Source organism: Brachyhypopomus gauderio, chromosome 5 (assembly GCF_052324685.1).
Source record: "Brachyhypopomus gauderio isolate BG-103 chromosome 5, BGAUD_0.2, whole genome shotgun sequence".
NCBI classification, from domain to species: Eukaryota; Metazoa; Chordata; class Actinopteri; order Gymnotiformes; family Hypopomidae; genus Brachyhypopomus; species Brachyhypopomus gauderio.
In genome coordinates this window covers 34,135,345-34,159,381 of record NC_135215.1, presented here as the reverse complement: position 1 = coordinate 34,159,381, position 24,037 = coordinate 34,135,345, and the positions used below count along the sequence as shown (strand labels likewise).

The window sequence follows — 24,037 nt, the reverse complement described above, 5'->3', positions numbered from 1 at the left end:
TAGATCTTTCCTTTCATTCTAGCCGACACCCTTCTATCACAGATCACCCGACACTTTATGCCATCCACACCACCCTGCCTGCACTCTCTTCTTTACCTCTCTTTCACTTCCTCCATTACTCTGTAATCCATTGTGAATATATAATTCATAATTTTGAATATTCACAGATGCAGTTATAAATGTGTTATTAGGTCATAGCCCCACCTGCTGGTTGAAAGAGAAGAGAGTGAAGCAGAGAAGTATACATCAGACCCAGTTCTACTTATCTACATATTGCTTTGTTCTCCAATAAAAGAGTTAACTCCTTGGATAACTCATAATCATTGTTACCATGTTTGATTGAAGACAGATCTATTTCAGTGTTTTGGTTATGCATGCTTTCAGACTCAGTAGACTTAACTTTTAGGTCTATACACAAGTGAAGAGAGTCTGCATAAACAGAGAACTTGGTAAAAATCCTAATGTGTACATTTTGAAAACAGTGGGCTACCAGTAGAGTGCAGTCGTAACAGGCAGTTGAACACAGGGATGAAGATTTTGGCACACTTTTTGTTAAGTGTTTCAGGTACATAGCCTCGTGCTCGAGCTGAAGGCTCTCGTGATTAACAATTTCATTAATAAACAATATGAAAATTGTGTGTATCAAATTTGAGAAGTAAAAAACAAGAGTGTGTATGTTCTACTATATCAGTTAGTTGGGGCTATACAAAGATTACTCCTAAAACCTTATTCATAATAAAGCTCTTCTGTCTGCCACTGATGTTGGGGACTTCAGCATCCGCTGACCCCACTCTGTCAGTATATGCAGCCATTTCATGGCAGAGTTCCTGTCATTCCCAAACTTACATTTTCTCATAATACAGCTGACAGTTGACTGTGGAATATTTAGGAGTGAGGAAATTTCATGACTGGATTTATTGCACAGGTGGCATGCTATCACAGTTCCACGCTGGAATTCACTGATCTCCTGAGAGCAACCCAAATGTTTGTAAAACAATGTCTGCATGCCTAGGTGCTTAATTTTATACACCCGTGGCTCTGTGAATGTGGTTAAACAGAATGCACATAACCTCCTGGTACAGCAAATGGCTTCATTCTGAGCCAAGGGGCTGAAACAAGTGAGCAGGCCCCACAGTGTTCATTATGTACACCAGAACTACGCACAGCACCAGTGCCAGCACCGTGTGGACTGGGCAGGTGTTCCCTCTGGAGGCAGCTGCTGAGTGGAAGGCAGACTTACATAGACACAAACCTGGTATTGCACAGCGCCATCTATGGGCCATCCTTAACTTCAGCAAGTTTGAAGAAAACTGCCAGCACCTCCCTCAGCTGTTGCAAGCTACAAAGTTTCGCATTCGTATAAAAATATAACTTTGCTCCTGACGATTTTATTTTTTTTATTTTCAGTGTTTCTTAAAAAAAAATACTGGACCTTTCCAGCATTCACTACCATTGGCTATTATGTGATCCTCCCAGAGAAAAGAATACAGAGTACCACTCAATAAAAGTACAAGACATTCATACAAAATAAAATATCCATAGGAATTTGTCTTTTGCAACCCAAAATTCTTTATGGAAAAAAGACAAAAGTTCAACTGTCATGAGAAATGTCTATGATTAAAACACACAAACACACACTGCAACAACAGAAAACCACAGCTTTCACCAATTGAATATAAAGTTTTGCATACTCTTGATCTAATACAATTCATTTGCACAGGCACATTTTAAAATCTATTTTAGAGGTCCCAATAATACAGTAAAACAAAATGCACCAAGTTGGAAAAATCTCTCAACTATCTTTTGTAAACACATACACACACGCACACATACACACACCCCTGTAAATAAACAATATGAAATAAAAAAAATCTGGGCAGCAAAATATTTGGTTTTGCATGAGTGATGCACTTCTGGTTTTTCATCGCTACTTTTTACCTCTTTCCAAAAATGTTTTGACTAAGTATTACATATACAGTATAGAATTTCATAGCTTTATATAAATATGTACAAACAGCACGCAGTTGTGTCCCATAAGAATATTTTTCATTATATAAAAAAGTAGATAAAATGTTAATGCCAAGGAGGAGAAGCTTGCATTGGTAAAGTTCAATAACTTAACTTCTAAAAAGAAAGTTTTATACAGTAAGTGCGAAAGCCTCGTCTGTGTCTTTTAGGAGGGGGGATGTTGAGGCTTAGCTCGCAATGTAGCACCAGTGGGCCGCACTTCAGTGCGGGTTCGAAAATTCACCTTGGAGTATAAATCTTCCATGAGGTCATGTGCGGTACCAACCATTAAAATAAAAATAGAAATAAATTAGTGTTGGATAACTTACAATGGTCGAATATTTACAGGCAAGGTTGGATACGTGGCTTTTTGCGGACTATGATGAGCGTGGGAGTGAACAGGGGGAGGGGAGATGGCAGTGAGGGTTACCAGCAGTCTTGCAGCACATTAGTGGAGGATGAAGGTCATCTCATGTTCATTATCTGAGAGGCTCGGCACGCTCCTGACGGAGGGCCAGCTAGAAAGGGCCCACTCATGTTCCCCATAAACGTGGCCAGCAGGATATGCAAGTGTTAACAACGGGTAAACATGGGGCTCACGAGCCACAGAGAGATCCGTTATGTGAGCTTTAGTCCCCATCGCTGAGGTCCTGGACCAAGCTTAAGTGGTTCATGGCACGGTTGAAGGCGCTTTGCACAGCTTTGCGAATACTTGACGTGCGACCCTCCAACATTTTTATTTTATCTAATGTCTTATCGATCCCAAAGGGTACCATTTTTGACTTAGGAAGCCATTGCCTAAAGAAAGAAATGCGAGTGCATGGTTAGTTCATTCCAGCAATTTACCTTGAATATCAGTTCTTTCTCCTAAACGAACTTAAATGCTCATTTTCATGTTTACATAACCAATGTCAAACCTCTTGCCTTCCATTTGTTTTAAATATTTTATCACAATTATTTATCACATACTCAAGAGCCTTTATTGGAATTGCCTTGTAGGTATACAGTTAAGGTCTTGTAGACCATCTGTTGCCATGCACAATTACATCAGTGATCAGTTACTGACAGTCAGTGCCAGGTGATAACCAGGGTAGAGACTAGTAAATTACACAGGGCAACAAAAGTCCTACGATCTAAATACTCACTCATAAATGACAACTACAAGACAGGTGAACCCAATAAAGTGTCCAGTGCCTGTAGTTAAGTAGCTGATGAATGTGTACGTTTATTCACACAATGCCATAAAAATAACCCGGGTTACAAAGTGCCTCACCAGTTGCGTTTGTTGTCGAAGAAGCGGACGAGGTAGAGTTTCTCCTCTGACCTGCACTGCATCAGCTCTCCGACCCGGAGCACGTCCCGTGGAGGAGTGGGGAAGAACACGCCGTTGTGATGGCAACCCGTTCGGGGCATCTGCGGGTCTATGATCTTCAAAGTTTAATAAATTTAAATAAAACAAACAAATAAAAGGTTAGCGCACTTCATTCTTACGCAGTGACGGCAAGTTTCTGTGGCTTGTGGATGGAAATGCTCGTTACTAAACAGTCACACCCACTAAACAGACACACCCACTCTCACACCACATTCTCTTCGAGTCACCTGGCAAACAATGGCCTGGTTCAAATCTACTCCACTGATCTGTGCGGCAGCATGATACTTGTGTCGTCACGACCACAAGTCACAGGATGGCAGAAGGCAGATGCATGGGATGAAGGAGAAAGAGAAGTCTCTGTCTGGCATGCACACATGCACACTCACCAAGGCAGGGTAGGAGGGATATCCACTAAGTTTTGCCCAGACTAGTTTAAAGGGTTCCAGAGTTAGTGTGGTAGTATTAGGGGGCATCCATATATTGCTGTTGTCAAGCTCTACGGAAGTAGGAATAATGATAAGTTATGAGGGGTTCACTGAAAACACGAGGCAGAAACACCTCAAGAGCAAGAGCCATGGCTGTGTAATTTCAAGCAGCATTAAGCCATCTCTTCAGCACAAGAGGCATGAAGGCAAAGGCAGTTTACCTGTGCAGTCTCCTCCTCCGCTCATATTTCACAGACAAGCTGAGAGAATTCCACCCAAAAATCAAGCAAAAACACTCCTCATTTAGCCATAGTTATGTTTGTCCTGAATGGGCACCTTAATTATAATCAGAATTATAAAACAAGTCATTGCTAGTGCAACCAAAAGACTCTGCACTGCATTGCAGTGAGTTTTGACCAGCTTGGAAAGCACACAGCAATCCAAAGCGATCACCTGAAATAAGGTCACAACGAAATATAGAGCAAACTACTCAAGACTTTTGAGTGGAATCGCACTTTTCGTCGCTTTGTTAGCAGGCAAACATGAAACATTTGACACAGGATTAGCTGTGATGGCTTGAATTATGAGACAGGTGTACTAAAAGCTGAAGACCATGCAGACGGCGTAGCAGAAGCAAAAAGCGTAGCGCATCAGCTAAAGCCAAATAAAGGAGCATCATTAATGCGAGCGAAGGACGATGGAGCGAGAAGCTTCCCGGAGCGGCAGCAGTGCGGCCACAAGACCCCCGGCTAACGTTACTTTGTTAAAACACGGCCCACACTGCTGCTCCCACGTTTACCAAAAGCAGGCAGGCAACTCACCAGCTGCCAACTTGCTTGCTTTGGAAATGTTCCCGGTTTCCATGCACGCGATCAGTTCGCTTTTGTCATCCGTGGTGTTTCGGCGTGCTACCGCTTGCTTCCCTTTCCCACTCTTGGGCTGACCGATGGTGCTATGCATGCCAAGAGGAGAGCTGGTCAGAGTTACCATTGACTGAAACAAACCATAAAGGCGTTCGCATCACATAACCTAAACGCTACCTCGTGCTAAGGTGTTGAGGTCTCGTAGCTTCTACAAGACTTGGAGACAATAACTGAAGAGGATGTGTGCGAGAGCAGGAAGGTGTTGTTGCTGTTCCTACCTGGTGCTCCTCAGCACACTGGTGCTCCCGCTGGAGGAGATGCTGGACTCTGATGCGCAGCGCCTACGAGGCTCCAGAATTCTGCCTCCCAGTTCTTTCTGTTGCTTCTCTACAAAACCGTTAGGCAGCCCTAAGGATGCAAACACACCAAGTCAACCCAAGGATCTACAGTTACATTTATTTTTTTAGCACGTTTACCCTCAGGAAATCCCCCCACCAAAACAAAAATAGACAGACGTATCATGTGGTGTTAATAACTCATGATGTGACTTGTGAAGGATCCCTGCACAGATGCTAAACACGGTGTTGTGTCATTTACCGTTATCAAAACGCTTGACCGGGCATTCTTCGTCCCCACCTTGGCTGTCCCCACTGTGAGCCCTTTTCCTGTGCTGGAGCAAGGTCTCCAGACGAGGGATAACCACAGACAGGAATGTCTTCGTGCCCAGCTGAGGGCAGTCCATTGAAGCTTGCCCCGTTTTTGCTTGCTTCTGCGGGCTAACACTCTTAGACTTCCGGAAGAGCACAGCAGTCCGCCTATTAACCGTGCCTGCCGAGTCTGAGAGCGTGGAGGTAGCTACCACGACATTGTTCTCAGGGGTCTGCGTGTCCGGGGAGAGACCGTTCAGTAGTGAGGTAGAGAGCATCTTGCTGTCGAACGTGATCTTCTTTGGACACTTCTCAGGACCGGGCTCAACAGGCTTCAGAGCCGGAGGTTCTGATAAGTCATCCGAATTTGTAATAAGTGGGACAGACACCGAAGGCTCCAGTTTGGGAGGTAATGACTTGTCAACTGAAAACAAATGTGTGAGAGTCAATACACTGAATAATCCCTGCTGATGTTACGTTACCCATATATTTAAACAAAGCAAACCACCAAACAAGATCTAGAGAACGTAATTCAAAATGTGCACCTTCGTCTTCGAGACACACTGGGATAGGGAGCGGTGCGTCTTCGTCCTGAGATTGGCTCTGTTCTGGGGGAGGACAACTTGCCCTCTGACTCATTTCAAGTCGGACATCAGTGATTGTTTTCTTGAGCAGCTTGAGGCGCTTGCTCCGCGATGGGCTTGATTTCATAGCGATGGTTAAATCCAGCGTCTCTAAAAGTGCACTGAGCTGCTCTTCCAGAGACATGCACTGCCGATTCGCTGGATTTAGTAACCGGTCCACTGAAAGAGATGGAACATCACAACAGAACAATCTTCCAGTTTCCCACTACTATTCACTGTAAAGTCATCTTTCAAGGCTTTTGAACATACCAACTTCGACCTGTCACTAAGTTCTTTATTAAAGATGTTAGGCAGACAGACAGGCAGACAGAGACATGCAGACAGACAGACATGCAAACAGGCGAGTTTCATACCATCTTCCCACGTCAGCGATGGAGGAGGCTCTAGTTTAGGTGTCTCAGAAAGATGCATCCCACTTTGGAAATCGAAGCCTATCCTCTCCACATCTCGCCGGGTCTTCCTGAGGATGGCACCTCCGTGGTCTTGGAGGCGCACTGCAGCGCGGTAGAAGAAGGTATCCTTAGCATTGTACTTCATGCAGTTACTGATGATGAGATTGAAGTCTTCCTCAAACTCATCCAGGCTCTTGTATTCATGGGCGTCAATGCGTTTCTTCATGGTGGAGAAGTCCATGGGGTGCTTGATATGATCGAGATAGTCTGGAACCTTAACAACAAAGATCCAAAAGAAGATGTGAAAAGAATACAACCATATAACCGTTTTAAAAAGATAAAGACTGCTCTGGTAAAAGAGAAACCCACATGATAAGTACTAACAACACAGGTATTAAAAATGGTACATAAACAGAATGTTTAGGAGAAGTTGACTGAGTGAACCATACCTCTTTTAAGTTTACTGGCTGGGTAAATACCCTGGCCTGGTCCTTCTCCTGCAGCCTGTCCAGCACACCATGTAGCAAGATGGGAAATGGAGCGAGTTGCATCTCTAGCACTGACTGCTGAAGCTTCATCTGAAGACAACAAAGGAGAGGATCAACACGAGCGTCAAAGCACTGGGTCCAAACCACTGCATAGAAGCGGAACAGGACATGGTAATATGCTGCATCCTTTTTGAACGTCAAGCCCGGAGTCTCAGTGGCAGCAGAGCAAAGTCTGTGTGTAAAGATGACGGCCGTTATCTCACCTGCTCTCTCTTGAGCTTCTCTCTCTTGCGAATGAGCTCCAGCAGCAAGCGTGTCCGCTCCAGGTCATGACGCAAGCGATGCAAATCCTTCAGCTGCTCCTTCATGGCCTGGAGGTCCTCGTCATTTCGCTCCTGCGTTTAAACAAACCAACGACGCAGTCTTGAACATCCCCGAGTCATGTATGCAACAGGTACAAAGGCAAGGCTGCATTTAAGGACATACCAGTTCTGGTGGTTTTAGAGTCTGTATGGTAGTCTGCAAGCGTCGGATAAGAGGTACGCCATTCCTGGACTGCCTCTTGAGCGTCCAGTAACTGAGAACACGCTCCACAAACAGCTTTTTCCTCTGGACAGAGACTTGGTTGAGGATAGTGTTAAAGCTGTAAAACAATAAGATTAACAGCACAATATACAGTCAACAAGACCAAAATGTAAAAAAAACACACACATTATGATGTAAAAGCATCATTATTGCACATAGATAAAAAAATGTAGAGCACATCTCTGAACTGAATAGCAATGAGACAAAACAAGGTCTTTACCTTTTAGGTGTTATACTAGGTACTGACACAGCTGGGACCACTGGAACTGGCTCTGTCTCTACTTTTTTACACTTCTTCTTTTGACAAGCCTTAACTCTGGCCCTCCCACCTTTGTGTTCGCCCTTTTGACAGAGGCTGTTTTTAGGTTGGGGATCCTCATAGATAGGAAGTGGTCTTCTGACACAGCCACTGGGAGTATGAGAACAACAATAGGCCGTCTTTTTCACTGTGAACGTGGTGGATCCGGTGTCCGTCGACTCTTTGATGGGTTCCATCTTCATGTACAGGCCCGCTTTCTGAGCACAGCTCACGTGAAATGCAGTATAACAGTTAGCCTTGCTGCACTGAATGCAGGCACCGATTCCTCTTGCTTTACAGAGGTAGCAGGTCAGTTTCCAACGAGCTGGTGGAATGTTAGCAACACCATCAATGGGCTCAATGAAGACTGTGTTAGTGAAGCCCACTTCAGGTACCCAAATGGCACAAACAACATGGCCCCATCGGTCATCGTCCGTCCTCTTAAGTGCTCCCCCTTTATTGGGGCAAAAAATACACTCTGCAGGCTGGGAAGGAGATTGTAAACAGTGTCGGCACAGCCACTGACCCTCAGGGATGTGGGGGACCCCATAACACTCCTGATGCACTGCTAGATTGCACATGTCACAAAACAGAATCGCATTACTGTTCTGACACTCTCCATCCATGCAGATGCAGCACACAGCGTCCTCGTCAATGAGGGACTGGGGATCCCCCTGGCCCTGCGTCTCGAAGAAAGACTCCTTTTCAAAGCGGTCCATTAGGAACTCAAAAACATTCTGGGAAACCTGGCTGTAGCCCTCGCTCTTCCTTTTGTCATTGACAAGTTCCAGCCACGCATAATCTTCCTCGTCCATATCGTACTCCACCTCTTCATCCAGCTCATCCAACGTCTTTTCTACATACGCATAATAAGTAGAGGGTCTCCGCGGCACAGCCGGGAGATTGTACTCAACCGTTCTGATTTTGGGCTCTGGTAACCTGCCCTGAGCTGGAGAGCCTTGCCCTGTGGTGACGGCAGCACTTTTCTTTTGCTGGTTGTTCTTGAGGCGCACGGAGCGCACCAGCACCTGCTGGGGTTTCTCCGAGTTCTCCTTGTTGCTGTTGCATTCACTGATCTCCTGAGCTAATGGATCGTCACTGTTTATCACGTCAAACTTGTCGTAAATGCTGATTCGGTGAATGCGTCCGTCTATTTCCAACTCTACCATGCGCTGGGCCTCTGCGTAGGTTAGGGTCTCGCGATTTCTTGAGGGTTTGATGGGTGATGGGGGCCTCTGTGTTGTGGCCGTGCGATGGTGCCGCATTTTCTTCCTCATTCTTTTTTTTTAACACTTGGAGGAACTAAAAGAGAGACAAAGTGCAAAGTGAGGTTCAATTAAGAAAATAAACAAAAAAATCAAGTATTAAATATTTTCACACGCTTCAAATCTGCTCCATCTACTGTACAGCTACTAGTGAGTATCCAAAGTAAAGCATCTCAGATATGTTCATCAAACAAGGGCTGTGCCCACAGCAATCTCAACCCCAGCTTGACACCGCCGTGTTCGTCATCCTCGGCAACAAACGCCCCGTTTAGCCGCCTAACTAATGCCCATTTTGTCTGTTGGTCGGCGTGGTGGTGCCTCCAGGGGAAAGTTGTCAAAGAACATGCAAACACCGCCCAACACGGCTGATTTCTTCAAGCGCTACGGCTGTTTTCTTTTATTAAGCGCTGTCTGGCTTTTACATGCTAACGCTAACTCCAGTTAACTACTACAATTAGCTCGGTTATCTATTACTGAATCAGTGCGGCTAGTCTAGATATCCAGTAGATTATCTGAGTTAGTGCGGGATCAACGAGCTTGGCTACACTGAAACTTTAAAACCAGCCTTCACGCTCATATAGCCGACCAGCTACACAGTAACACACAGCGTAGCTGGTTAGCTGTAGCCTCGGAAACACAAACAGGCCAAGGACAATCACGGAACCCGGGGAGGGGGGGTCGGTTCTTCCTAGCGTTAGCGGGCTAATTCGCGCTGCTGCGGCTCCTCGGAATTAGGAAAAGATGGCGTCGGACAAAACAAACAAGGTAACCGCGGCTAGCTGAACGGGACCGTCAACGGGGAACTTAGCCGGGCAGTTAGCTGGCTATCCGGCCAAGCGCCTCGACATTCGGGCAATATCGGTTCATTTCGGTGCTACCACACATTTATCTTCCAGAAACAGCGTCCATCTTTCTTACCTTCGGGTTCGGGGTGATTGAAAGGAGCCCCCTCAGAGCGAGGCTATGCTAAGCTAGCCGACAAGCGGCGGCGGCGCCGTGCAGGGCCTGCGAAGCGGCGGCGGCTACTTCCACGCAACGAGCCGCGCTAGGCTAAGCTAAGCTAAGCTAAGCCAGCTCGCGCGACCAACGGCTGCCGCTCGCGCCTCGAACCGTGTTTGAACGTTGCAAGTGCAGTATCCAGGACAAGCGCGCGCGTTCGAAGAGGAGCTCTCCAAGCCTCATCAACTCGCTCGCTGAGATAAACATTCGTCTGTTGTTTTTTTTTAGCGAGGGCTGGTTTGTTTAGGTGTTGTACTGTGAAGACAGGCGCTAACGAGCTAGCTCGCCTCTCTTGCCCCAACAACAATGCGGCTGTCCGAATCCCTCCCCATGGTGTTACGCACAACGTCACTCCGTACGCCTCTAAAACAGGGAAGTAGAGAGGCCAACACCTACCCACTCCTCTTGAGAACATACACAGGATGCAAACAGAATAGTAAAAGCTCTGTTTGGTTGTGTACCAATGCAAGAAATTCCACATATGCCTGTGTATTTATCTACATTAGTCTGTACATATAGATGTAATGTTTTGAATAATTGCACATGTAAACAAACAAGGAATTATTGGTTAGAAACAAAACTTGAATAAAACATTTCACTTTGTCCAATTCCAATGTTAGCCATTTGTTTTGATATTACAATTGGTGTTTATGTTCAACGTCCTTGTGTAACCTAAAAGCAATTTATAAATAAAATTCAACATTATAATTCTGTGCTTGCATTGACTACACAATCTTTTGGGCGGCAGAAAAACCTCAGTTACTTAAATGCTGAACACATCTTACAGAAATAAATATGGATGAAGAATGCATCAAACTATAATTTGTTATTCCCTCTGATGTTCACCCAACTTTATATATGAATAAATGGACATTTGTAAATGGGTAATTTGATTTCAGGGGTCACATTTGTTAGGATTAAATTACAAACGCCACACTCTACCCATTACAGTGATGCCTACTGCATAGTATTCACAAAATTATTACATTGTGGCATTATACCTTCATTTATTGAATCATTATAGAGCTAAATACCAGGAACACCACAAGTACCATATTAAAAGAATTTATTGCTTATAAAAAATATAATCAGCATTGTTTCACAAATGAAAGAATTCCACAGTCACATTGGAAATACAAACTAGAATGCTACTTCCATCTAGTATAGAACTTGGATCATGTCTTCTAGAATCATATGTTAACTTGGAATAATTTAAATATCGCAGTCCCACTTTAAGAAGCATCAGTATTAGACGGCTTAGTTTATCTTAGTCTTGAGCTACAAATAAGCTATCAACTCTAACATTTTATTTACTTTTATAGATGGTATAAAATGAATAAATAAATAAATAGCCACAGAATGTGGAACGTTTGTTTGTATGAATAAATAATGTACATGGGAGAGAATATACATAAATACAATACAAATATTGAAAAACCTAGAATCCATTAGAATTGCATTGAATGTGCACATCACCCAAGTATCTGTTATCCAAACACAGCAGAGATGGCATAATGCATGAACAAAGGAGTTCTGCAAGCATCCACTTTGAGTACAAGTAAAAAAGGCAATTATCTGTACATTTTATATTGTTTGTGCACACACAAAAAAAGGGGGCAGATTCTGGAGTGAATTAGTGTGTTCCACCACAAGGGGGCAAGAGAGAGACATGAAAATGTAGGTCCCAACTAAAGCAGCATTTTGGGTAGGGAAAAAAAGGCACTGATAAGAGTTTATAAAGTAAATTCCAAGTCTAAGCTCTATGAGAGCGAAACGTATGGTCATAGGGTTGCTAGCATTGGTGCTTGTGCAATTCCCATGGGAAAAATCCATTCCTTTGTAATGAAAAGAGACTGAAAAATAAGTTAAGGTAACTTAGATGCGTCCTGGTAACCACTTTCGGGTCATGATCAGTCACTACATCCATCGTTGTCAGAGGCTCTCTTTGCTTGAACTTGTACTTGATGACGAATCTGTGCCAATTACCAGTAGAGTAATGTCCCCACTCACGGTCTTAGAGTCCTTCTCTGTGTGCATCCACTGGTGCTCAAATATTTGCTCCAGTGTAGGTCTCTCTGAGGGTCTCAAGCAAAGGCACCATTTAATGAGATGCTGACATTCTGTACAGAAACAAGAAAGAAACAGTGAGTATTACAATGTCCATAAAAAGGTTATAAAGTATGGTTATTATATGCTCTCCACACTTAACATACCAGCAGAGACTCTTTTCCTGAAGAAGAGACGGCCCTTCAGAATCTCCTCATCGTGTTCAAATGGTATGTCCCCACACACCATATCGTACAGCAATACCCCCAGAGACCACACTGTCGCAGAGCGCCCATGGTACCTGTGATAGCGAATCCATTCTGGGGGGCTGTAGACTCTTGTGCCTGCACACAGAAATTAGGAAAACAGCATTAACTTTGTGCCTGAAAAAAATGTGAATATTTCCTAAATATATGTGGCATTTCGATTACACGGCATGACTGCATGACACTGCATTGTATTGAGCTCAGTATGTCAGTATATGGCTCAAATACACCAAACACCCCCCCCCCCCCCCCCCCCACAAATTCACATTCATCTGAAATCAACACAAAGCATCTGGGAGAAAATAAACTACAAGCCACACATCTACACACAAGTGCTGACAGTAATAAATCATCTAGCAACTTCAGATATGCTCAGCACGAGTCATTTCCCATAACAAAGCCTCTTCACCGGAAGGGGCGTCCTGCCCCTAAGGACTAGACTAGTTCGGATACAAAACAAACAAACCAAAAAACCCCACAATCATTGATCACGTGGTCCCCAAACTCCGAATTAATAATTTTTGTTACCTTAACAAATATGTACGTTATTTTTGATAAAGAAACTTCACACTGACGTTTTCACCGCCATGAACATTTAATAAAATTTGTGTACATTACAGATAGTACAGCATCTTCAAACACCATATTGTGTGTTCCTATATCAAATCAACCTAAATCAAATATATTTATTTGATTTATCAATTCTTAATAGAGCAGTTAAAATTTTCTTGAGAGGCAAACGAGATTTCACCTTCTGTATATTAAGAATCTGGGAACATCAAATTTCTACCTCAAATTAATTAATTTCCCAGTAGTCTGGAGCTACACGAGGAGGCAGTGAAAGTCAAGGACTCACCATCGAAGTCAGTGTACACGGTGTCCTTGAGAATGGCCCCCGAGCCAAAATCAATGAGCTTCAGTTCTCCTGTGCGTAGATCCACCAGCAGGTTCTCGTCTTTGATGTCCCGGTGAACCACTCCGCAGCTGTAACAGTGTCGCACAGCCTCCAACACTTGACGAAAGAACCGCCGCGTCGTGTCCTCGTCCAAAGCGCCTTTCTCAGTGATGTAGTCAAATAAATCCTTAACCATCTCCGGTCGTTCCATAATGATCAACCACCCATCATGTCTCTCATACCAATCGATTAATTTGATAACACCTTGAAACGTGTTTCCCACTTTCTTCAGCAAGAGAATCTCCAGCGGAACCAACGAGCCGTTCTGGAAATAGAAAAAAATAATCTAAACAACAGAAATGTGCCTTTTGAGCTTTTACGTGACCGGTAAGGCTGACAAACTTAAAATGTACTCTATAATACTTACAATGGTGCCCCACTCGGTGACTCTGTCCTTGGCCACATGTTTAACAGCGACCTGAACACAAAGACTGGTGAGAAACCCTGCACACATGGGCCATGTTGCCAAACGGCCATGTGGTACCACCAAAACAAAGGCAGCTTACCGGCAAACCGTCTGAAACACGAACACCGGTGTACACCGTCCCGAACCCACCGCTTCCCAACACCGATCCCACATGGTAGACTTTATCAAACGGCTCCTTTTCAGTCTTAACTGTTTATAATAAACACAGTTGTAAACAATAATGCATATATACGCACTAGTAACAAAATGGCTCCAAATTGAAAGTCACGAACAGGAATGCTTATTTATTTGTAAAGTACCAACTTGAGTAAAAATCAACTTTGGATGATTCTTATCAGAGTGATACAGCTACAGAATAAAACTGGCAAGTTATGGAAAGAGTTCAGAGATGTGCGTGAAGCACAAATCGGACCTGTTTGGAGTTGAATTTTCACCGGCAAGTGATCCATGTTAGTCGTGCTGCAAATGTGAGAAAACGATCCAAACTTGGACAGCAACATCTTTGAAGACATTCCAAATAAAACCTCCGAATGTTAACCAAAAATATACTAATTGTAAGACAAAAAATATTATCGTTATGTCACTATGTTAAAATGCGTGTAGCCCTACTCCTTAATACAATAAATTCGAGAATCGTAAATATTCCACAAATCAGACAAGTAATAAATCTCGCAGGTCTGAACACCTCTGTGACCTGAAACCTAGCCAAATAGCCTATTTACAATCAAAGCCTCCCTCTTCCATAGTTATGAAGAACAACGAACTAAACCCTGCATGCGTATCTAACTCGCTCCTGCGGAACCTCCTCTTATGAGAGGGGAGAGTATCGACACCCTTAATCCTAGTGTTTGGGCCTCATAACCAGTGCAAAGATCCCTCCGCCATGCTTTCCTTCCATGCATTATCGAGAGAACAAATAAAAATCGATTTTTGAATAATAAATAAAATCAAAACACAAGGCAACGTAGCACTCTGTAAAATTATTTAGAAGTAAACTAATTTTGATGTCACGAGTATCTACTCTAGCAAATTGTAGTGCGTGGCGCCCAAGGATACTTTGTCTGAGAGCTTTCAGCTACGTTTCACAGCGAAACAAAACGAGTTTGCATGGGATCCGATGCGACCAGCCCATGACTCTAATTGGCTTGCAAGGTGAGCAGGCAGAAAATGATTTTGTAAAGTCTGAATAAAATCTGAATAATTAACAATGTACAATTAGCTCATAAAGCAACAATACAAAATAACATCAATGATTACTATATATATATATATATATATATATATATATATATATATATATATATATATATATATATATATATATATATATATATATATATATATATATATATATATATATATGTGTGTGTGTGTGTGTGTGTGTGTGTGAACAGTATATATAGTATACTATATATACTGTTCATACAGCCAAGATGTAGTTAATCGTGTAGTTTAACAGCAAGCTACTTTTCCTAGTGTATAAATAAAGCAGTTTTTTTACAACTAGGCAATATGGTGCGGTTCTTGATATCAAGATCTTTGCTATATGAATCCAGTTTTTCCACTTACTGGGCTTTAGTCAAAGTAAATACCAACCCTGCAAGCCCAAGCATAACTTGCCAAGCATAGGAATGAATAAAACTAAAGTACGTCCATGCCATCTTGAATACCATAAAATACATCACAAAGCTGCGTTGTGATGCTTTAATATAACAATTCTGAGTTAACCTCTTTGATGAACTATATGAAACCTATATACAGTTTCTGATAAAATAAATGGTAATATATTGTAAGTTGTAATTTTCCTGTGCTAAATATTATAAATGTTTTACTCTTAGAAATGCACAAATGTACACATTTACACAAGTTTCTGAGGCAGTTCTCAACTTCATTCAGCTTTATTTAACAATACCGAAGGACATCATGTTTTGTTTCTGTGTCTGATGCTCAATGCATAAAAACAACATGAAAACACAGCTAAGCCATCCATCCTGCCAAAGTAGTCCCATCCACCGCTGGAACAATGGAACTCAGACTGTAACAATAGAAAGTCCACAGTTGGATTTGACACTTGTGATTATTTCAGCCTATTAAGGACTGTGTAGATACAGTATATTGTCTCATAGGAAGCTGGAATAATTTAAAATAGCAGTTAAAGGAAGCCGTTTAATATACTTTGCAATAGATTGCTGATAATGCCTTATTATAGAATGCAAATATTAACTGTTTACATATTGATTTCATTTTGTCCTTCACCCATGTCTGTGCCTGTATTGTTTGTACTTTATATTTAAATGTATGTTTTCACCATTTGGCAGATCCTCATATCCAGAGTGGCTTATTTATATGACAGTATGTATGCTTAGTGGAAATCAACATACCTACACCTACATACAATACAGTAAGTCAGGCTTATGAGTGGCTTAAGATTAAGGGCTTTAAGATTTTTGCTGATTCATTAACGTCACAACTGAGAATCTGGATGACCTTTGGTGAGATACATTATTGGAAATCCCAGCTCACAGGTGGATATGAGAACCCTGCTATGCATGTATTTATGTCAACTTGAAAATACGTGTCTAAACGTAGGACAGTGTAAGCGCAATCAGCTCAAAAATAGGATTGTGACATAATGCCCAAATACCAGCTAATGTGTATAAATAAATGCTTGCAAGGCTTGAAAGGAATCTGATAGACTTTAGGGGTTGAAGATATTTGAATCCTTTTGTATACCAAGGTGATGCTCACCAAATGACACACAACCATGATTAAACATCATTGCTATAAAAAGTATAATTATTAAAATTATTAAGTAATTAAATGATTCACATGTAATGTGTCATCAAACAGGATTACATTAGATGATTAGATGAAAGTTGGAGATTACACTACATGTGACATTTGAGAAAGGAAACATCTTACAAAATGTTGCATCTTACTAAAAACAAATATTGTAAAGTGTATATGAGTAAAAATGCATGTTCGTTACTACTGAAAAAAAAAAACATAACAAAAAAAATTGAGCCAAACAGGAGCGTTTCAGTTAGGCCATGTAAAAATACATATTTCATGTAGCAACATGAGAATATTTTAAATGCTAACTCATATTCACCCTAAAAGAAAATTCTGTTGTCATGAGAAAACATCACCACACCATTTACTGCTAAAGCTTTGCCACTCGTGATCCCCTTACGTTGTCTTAACATTTGGACCAGTATTTCTGTGGTTGCCATGTAAATCATTTAAAGAGTTTATCAGTGCACATCTTCCTTCAGCACCTGTGCAGCATTAGAAGACCAAAGTCTCCCCGTGTACACACAGGCCTTACAGAGCCCAGTGCCTGACCCCACCCACCCCCGACCCCACATGTTATTGTTTTGTCTGAGGACCCGAGTCATGTGATGTAGCAGTGTTATGACTGGGGGACGGAGGAATCTAGGTCACAGAGATCCCTCCTTCGGCTGGATCCAGTAGGGGGAAAAAAAACTCTATGGCACTTTAATCACTTCCCCGCTCTGAGACTGACTGCTTTATCAGACTCCAGGGAATGATGGAGTTCTCATCATCTATCATACGCACCAGCTGAGAGATGCAGAATAAAAGGCAAAGGGAGTGTGCTTGAGCAAAAGAGAGAGGCTTTCACCAGATAGCTCATACTGATAAATAATCACTCACAGAAAGTACCCACTAACCACATTAAACATTTTATTATAACAACATCATAATCAACAACAACAACAAGAATAATAATAATAATTATTATTATTACTATTATTAATTGCAATGCATGTATTATATTGACATTTTGTTATTAAATTGTTTGGAGTATTTTTATAGTATAGTATATAGACTAGTATAGACATGACAAACAACTTTACTGTGATCTAGCTCCAGGTCTCTAATGACAAAGCAAAGATTTATCATGGCAATAAAATCTTTCTCATCAAATAGATATGATAGTAAATCAAATTCAAGTTAGTGTGTGGAGTGTCTAGGGAACCTTGACACGTCATGGCATTGTTCAAAATAAGAAAGAACTAGAAATCAAGCAATAACAGACTTTCAGACAGACTTTCAATCTTCCAATATGGTCTGATAACTTTCTAAATCTACATTTGTGGTTTCTCTTTATTTTGAGGTATACTTTTCATGTATATAGAGTAACATTAAATTACCATAACAATGACAATTTCCTTGGATAATGAATGTCACATTTGCAAAGACAAGGACCAAGGGAAACTGGAGGGCCAAGGGAAACTAGACACAACACACTTAACGTTATTGCAACATGGAGCATGGCTACAGGTTTATAGACTTGGAAGCCCACAGTAAACACCTGGGGAACATGGAAACGGAGAGGTGGAGTGCTTGCCTTCAAACACACTTCATGGCTAAAAGATTACAAGATGTTTCACTGCCTGAACAGGTGCATGGGGCTTATAGCTGCTGTAAGTAGGCATTATAATTCTTGCAACAGACACAAACTTTCTAAACACAAGTAAAATTACTGACAAACTAGGTGAAACACCCCTTGTAGAGGAGTTTATAGATATATCTTCTTCTGAGTGTATCTATTCATAATTATTAGGATGTAAAGGCAGTTCAGCTGAAGTTTTGTTGAAATCTCACTTACATAAGCTTTAAACACTGACACAGAGATTAACTGAAAAAATGAATGAGTCTTAGACACGTTGTGCTAAAAAGAGTTGTGCAAGGGGCACAGACAAGACATTGTGGTACTAATGTCTAGTCATCTAGACTAGTACTACTACCACTAATACAAATACTAATACTACTAATAATAACAACACACCTTGACTGTCACATCAACATTTCAACATTTCAACAATACAAAACATGGTGGAGGTTCCAGAAAGCTCACATGAAGAGTACTGACAGGTTCCTTTGTTTAAACATATGTTTTTTTGACACAGCTTCCAACCAAGAGCTGTCACCTCCCACCCTGGGCTGAAGGAGTGCTAGGTATCTTTCAATATATGATCCAACATAGTACATGAAATAAACTATAAATATGTGTCCTGCAGACACTGTACTGGGATGAGATCAAACAAAACAAACAGCTATCAAATATCTTACTGTCACATTAACTGCATGAGATATTTATCATGTAAATAAGACCTTCTCAACTGCACGTGATGACCAAAGGGTCCCTAAATATTTCTGTCATTGTGGAAAAGAATCTTGTGCATATGTAACAATCACCTGCTGATCACACTGGCACCAGTCATGCTGTGATTAAAAGGATCAGTTACTCACTCAGTCTCACTTGCTTACCAGTTCTCCTTCTATGTCTCACGTACACACACACACACACACACACACACACACACACACACACACACACACACACACACACACACACACACACACACACACACACACTCATTCATGAGTTGGTCCAATGTTGGTTCTATTATGTCTTACAGTATTAGGAAATAGTACTGCTTCTTTCACATATTTGTGTTCCGTCATTAAAGTAAAATTGTTAAAACTAAATCTACCCACACAGCTCTGAATTTTGAATGTTTTTAAGTACTCCCCAGATGACTGTTGCCAAAAAAACTGAGCTAATGAGTATAATGTGTAACAACAAGGTGCCTTATGCCAAGCCCTTGGTTGGATATAGAAAACGAGTCTTAAAGCATATAAACAGATCAAATAAATGGCATAAGATGCATAAGTTCTTCTCCCACAGTAGATGTGCTTCGTTTTTACTTTAGTAACTGCGTGAATTGGATCTTTTATCTATGTTTGTCACGAGTACTTTAATGTAATGTACTTTGCTTCCTTTTCTCATGCGTTGCCTCCACTCTCTAGAAAATTATAGGCTTCAGTAAGCTGTCTGACTCAGCTATTGTAACCCACACACCGAGGCTATTTTAGACTCCCTTATAGCTACCCCTCCACTTTTGTCTTACACACAAATGGTAGTGAGCAAAGGCAATAGAATTGAGAACAAAACTTGATACTACAAAGTATTTATTCTGACAAATGTGACCTGCTATTTCTGTTCAGAATAATCTGAAATTAAACTAGGCTCTTCACTTCTTACCTTACTTACAAGTCACTAAATAACCTACCTATTCAGGAGTCAAAGTAGACATTATGTAGTATTATATAGATGTTTTGTTGCGTTCATCTTACACGGTGGACTTAGGCTACAGAGAGTGGAATCTCACTGATATCCATTACATGGAACTTTCTACCCCTGGATTTTGTGTCACATGACCAAACAAATTAGTCACATTATCCTTCCCTTGACTCAGCATGACTCAGCAAGGATGCCATCTTTTCAGATACCTGTTACCTCAATCCTGCTCCTACTGGATTTGATATCATGCCACCAAAACAAAGCAGTTACATGAATCAACATGACTCAGCTTGCTGATGCACCTTTAATAAATTACAGTATGTTTAAAAACTATTATCTTTGTCAAGTTGTTCTCCATCCACATCACTGTTGTTTTTCTTTTTTTTTACTCATCCATAATATGTTGTCAAGTACTGAATGTACTTAAGCACACCAAGAATTGTTATTCGGAAGTGCACGGATATCTTAATTAGATTTACATTTTAACACTTTGCGATTTTCACTGAGTCTCTAAGTCTAGGTGGAAAGGTTAATAAATGTGGGTAGTGTGGGCTGGAGGTTGATTTCTTGAGGCACTGTTAATTCCTCTCAGCATGACCACTAACCCAGATTACCCCCAATGTGCCCTGTAGGAGACTTAATTACCTTTATGTGCTATGTTAATTTGCTCATCAAAAGGGCATTGGGTTGATTTACTTATTTAGTTTCTTCTAGTTGATGTCTGTATTTTGCTTTAAATTTGAGGTATCATAGATTACAGTGGATAAGAGAAACTACAAGCCCAAGCTCAAGCAATGCAAATGTATTAGGAATTACAAGGTTTATTAGGAATAACAATACAAGAACAAGTATTCAATACAAGAGAATACGGGCGATGACTCAACATGCCAAAGTGAGACTAATGCAAAGTGTTGGATTTAAGCACCTATGGTGTTTAAATAGGGCGGCGACAATGATAGTGATAGGTGTGTGATAAGTAATCTGGTGATTGAGAGCAAGTGATCTGGATTTGTGAGTGGGTAATGTTTTGACTGGGTGTTGGCCAGGGTGTGACACCTAAAATGTGAAACACCATTAAGAAAAGCAATAAGTTAAAAACAAACTGGTTTAGAGAGAAAGAATCTCAGTCCGTTTCCTTTTATGGTTTAACCATTTATGGTTTCATGACTCATAACTCTTAACAAGGATATGAAAACAATTGTTCATTGTTCTTCAGAGCACCTGTTCAAAAAAGGTTCTTCATACAGTCTCTGTTTAAAAGGTTCTTCATGGATCCATACCTTGTTCCTCCAAGAACAAAGAAGACACGATTCTTCAAAAGTACAGCTAAACATAGACCTAAATGTACTGGAAGTACAGTAGTAACCAGACAATGAGTAACCAAAACAATGAGTAAACCTTTAAAACTGTTTATTGCTATTTCTTGGGAGGTCAGCACAATTACCTGTTGTAACATAGCTAGGAGAAATGAGCTTTTGAGAAAGAAAACAATTTATTTGCTTTTGCAGATTTTCAACTGTCATTAAAAACAATCTGAAACATGCAAGTGGAAGATTGCCTTACATGTCCCAGTTCCATTGGTATAGTAGGAACAAAGTACATTTAAACAATGAGTTACAGCTTCTAGGACTGCTAGGATATGGTCAAAGACACTACCTACCAATGCCCAAACTTAAGCTGCCACAACTGTTCACTGAGCTTCTGAGTAATCTCTAAGCATAATCAGATTCATGGTATATCTCAGATACCCACTGAAAAGTCTTAACAAGGGCCATTAACAGCTTTTGCCATTTAGATGGCATCTTACGGCACTGCTAGCTAACTAGTTAGCTACCTAGCTATGTTAGTCCTAATAATGTCAGTAAAGACCTTTTTAAGATCGCTTATAAAGAGAATGTACATAATATTTTTATCCAAATAACAAATACATTTTGGTCTAGTTTAGACATGAGTATTGATGTAATCAGGATTGCAGACAATATTTTAAAGTCTGTTTGGTAAGGACATTTGATACACCTGGTGGTGCAACCTGAACACATCTTCAGTGACTCTCCCGAGATCACTGGGTGTTTCGGGTCTTAGTCATACACCCTCACTCGGGCGACCCAGCCGGGGGAGATCAGTCCCCCAACTTGTGCCCAGGTAGCGCACTACACCACGCTTCTTCAACCAGAGCCACTCAGCTGCTTCCAAGATGTTCTTGGTGGCTCTTCGCCTATGCAGTCCGCGAATCCCTAGGAGTCCGAGGGACACAGTGTAGGGATCTGCCTGCAAAGCCCCTGCAGCCTCGACTGGCTCACAGCGGGCCTTCCACCCATTCCTCCGGCACTCAGCCACAAGCTCTGTATATTTTGGTAAGATGTTAAGTAACTTTAGTAATTTTAGGGCACTATAATGCTTATACTGTTTGTATAAAAAAATGTTCCTATTAAGTTTTTGTTTTTTAACTATGTTGATAATAAAAAGGAGGCTGGAAACCTTCTGATCTTCATGATTTTACCACCTTCCCTTGATTTATGATTTTTTTTTGCTGTTGTTGTTGCAAAAATATTTAATAAAGACCATTAAAGACAGGCCAAGATGTTCACAGGTAGTTGTCAGAATAAGTAGAGTAAGACACTATGCATGTCATGGTTTAATTCATGAAAACAAAAACATACAAACAACTATTAATGTATTTGTTAAATATGAACTTTATGGTGCCAAGTTCTGTAACTCAGTATATGATTATGTTTATGGGGTTCATATAAGACACTACGCAGGGAGAAAGCCAATAGCACCAGTGAGTTAGTAAAATGATTCAGGGCACAAGCAAGCTGAACAGACTCTTCTGCACGCGCCAGCTGTGCCTCTCACTATACCCATTCTCACTCCAAATAACATAACGTAGGTCAACCCAGGACACGGCCATTTTATTGCCAACACAGCCTCTTCTAAACCTCTCCAGAATCTCCACGTGTCTGACTGGAGACACATTGCAAGTCTACAAACAATCTGAGACTGTGACACTTGTATATTATTAGTAGGTTATTTACTAATGTGACGTGGCACAAATGGCATGATAAACAAAGAAAGGAGCGAAAAAACTTTGGCATCGAAAGGTTGCAGTGGGATGTTTTGCTGCATGCATCAAGTCTGTGTAGTAGCAGTCTTTCACAGCAGTGGGCCTTGATCATCTGTAACAAGCCCATACTGGTTTGCCTGTATCTCATCATTTTGAAACCCTTATGTAATGGGAATCTGTCCCCTGTAGTATAAAAACGTCTGGCAATAAATTTTGTTTTGCTCATTTAGCACACTGGTCCATTGAATTCCATTTATTAAATGCAGATTGGTAAGAAGTGATTCATATGGAAACCTGCTTTTGTCTTTGAGAAACAACATCTGAGTGACCACAATGGCTTGTCAACAACAATACAGAGTTTTCGTCCTCAGTTTCACTTCCCGTGGCCTTTCAAATCATTGTTGTTTAAAAAAAAAAGGTTAATTCAAGAACTGTGTAATATTCTCAGTCTGGCTGTCCCCTCTGGGGTAAAGATGGCAGCTTGTTTTTTTGTTTGTTTTTGTTTTAATGGTCAAATTAGCTTAATCTCACAGTGTGGGCAAATCCAGCAGAGCCTGTGGGCATTTTTATGCTTGGATTCAGCATTTTATCTTTCCTTATCATAATAACAGCGTAATGGCATAAGTGGTCTTGGGCAGCTCTTGGCTATTGCCACAGCAAACTGTCTATTTGCCCTGACAGAAGAACTCCAAAGTAGCCTGAGGTACCTTGGACTTCATACAGCAAACATTATGGGGCTATTCAGTGTCACTCCCATTGATGGAATAGCCTTGTGTGCAGACAGCACGTCACATCCTTTCCACTGTGACCAGGGAAATCAGGAATGACTAGATGAAGAAGATACAATGACAGATGAATTAGAGCTCTGGTGAAAGGCTTACGGAGCAGCCATTTCAGAAACTGTCTGCATGTGGCATTTGATAAGTTTAGCAAGAGGTCCAATTAGCCAAATTACTGAACTTAAAAAATGTCAGGTCAAGACCAGAGAGTACAATGACGTAAATAATATGAGGCTACATGTATTTGTGAGTCATTTATGTTGTGTTTTACAACACAGGCAAGGTATGAAAGAAGTTTATGCATTTGGAGTCTAGATAAATCATGACTCAAGTGTCAATTTGGGTGAAGCATTATTAAAAATGTTCCATCAATCATTATGACTTACAGGGCTATGTAGATGGA

General features: G+C 41.2%; 2 protein-coding genes across 3 annotated transcripts; both read right to left on the bottom strand.

The window, feature by feature from the left end:
* Positions 1-1,382: 1,382 nt before the first annotated feature.
* Positions 1,383-10,323, bottom strand: brd1b (bromodomain containing 1b). Of its 2 annotated transcripts, XM_077007363.1 has the most exons (13): positions 9,905-10,323; positions 7,644-9,023; positions 7,325-7,481; positions 7,102-7,233; positions 6,800-6,928; positions 6,312-6,624; positions 5,860-6,117; positions 5,265-5,738; positions 4,946-5,075; positions 4,626-4,756; positions 3,766-3,875; positions 3,281-3,435; positions 1,383-2,805 (listed from the first exon to the last, which is right to left on the bottom strand). In XM_077007363.1, exons 2-13 carry the CDS (start codon positions 8,996-8,998, stop codon positions 2,637-2,639), a joined length of 3,513 nt encoding a protein of 1,170 aa, XP_076863478.1. In that variant the 5' UTR covers positions 8,999-9,023; positions 9,905-10,323; the 3' UTR covers positions 1,383-2,636. The 2 variants fall into 2 exon arrangements, with proteins under 2 accessions (XP_076863478.1, XP_076863479.1); XM_077007364.1 differs by lacking the exon at positions 3,766-3,875 and having other exon boundaries at positions 2,647-2,805; positions 9,905-10,322.
* A 711-nt stretch (positions 10,324-11,034) lies between these two features.
* Positions 11,035-14,497, bottom strand: pim3 (Pim-3 proto-oncogene, serine/threonine kinase). Its single transcript, XM_077007361.1, has 6 exons — positions 14,092-14,497; positions 13,759-13,868; positions 13,620-13,670; positions 13,154-13,517; positions 12,199-12,375; positions 11,035-12,105 (listed from the first exon to the last, which is right to left on the bottom strand). The coding sequence occupies exons 1-6, from the start codon at positions 14,189-14,191 to the stop codon at positions 11,918-11,920; spliced, it is 990 nt and encodes a 329-aa protein (XP_076863476.1). The 5' UTR covers positions 14,192-14,497; the 3' UTR covers positions 11,035-11,917.
* Between the last annotated feature and the right edge of the window lie 9,540 nt (positions 14,498-24,037).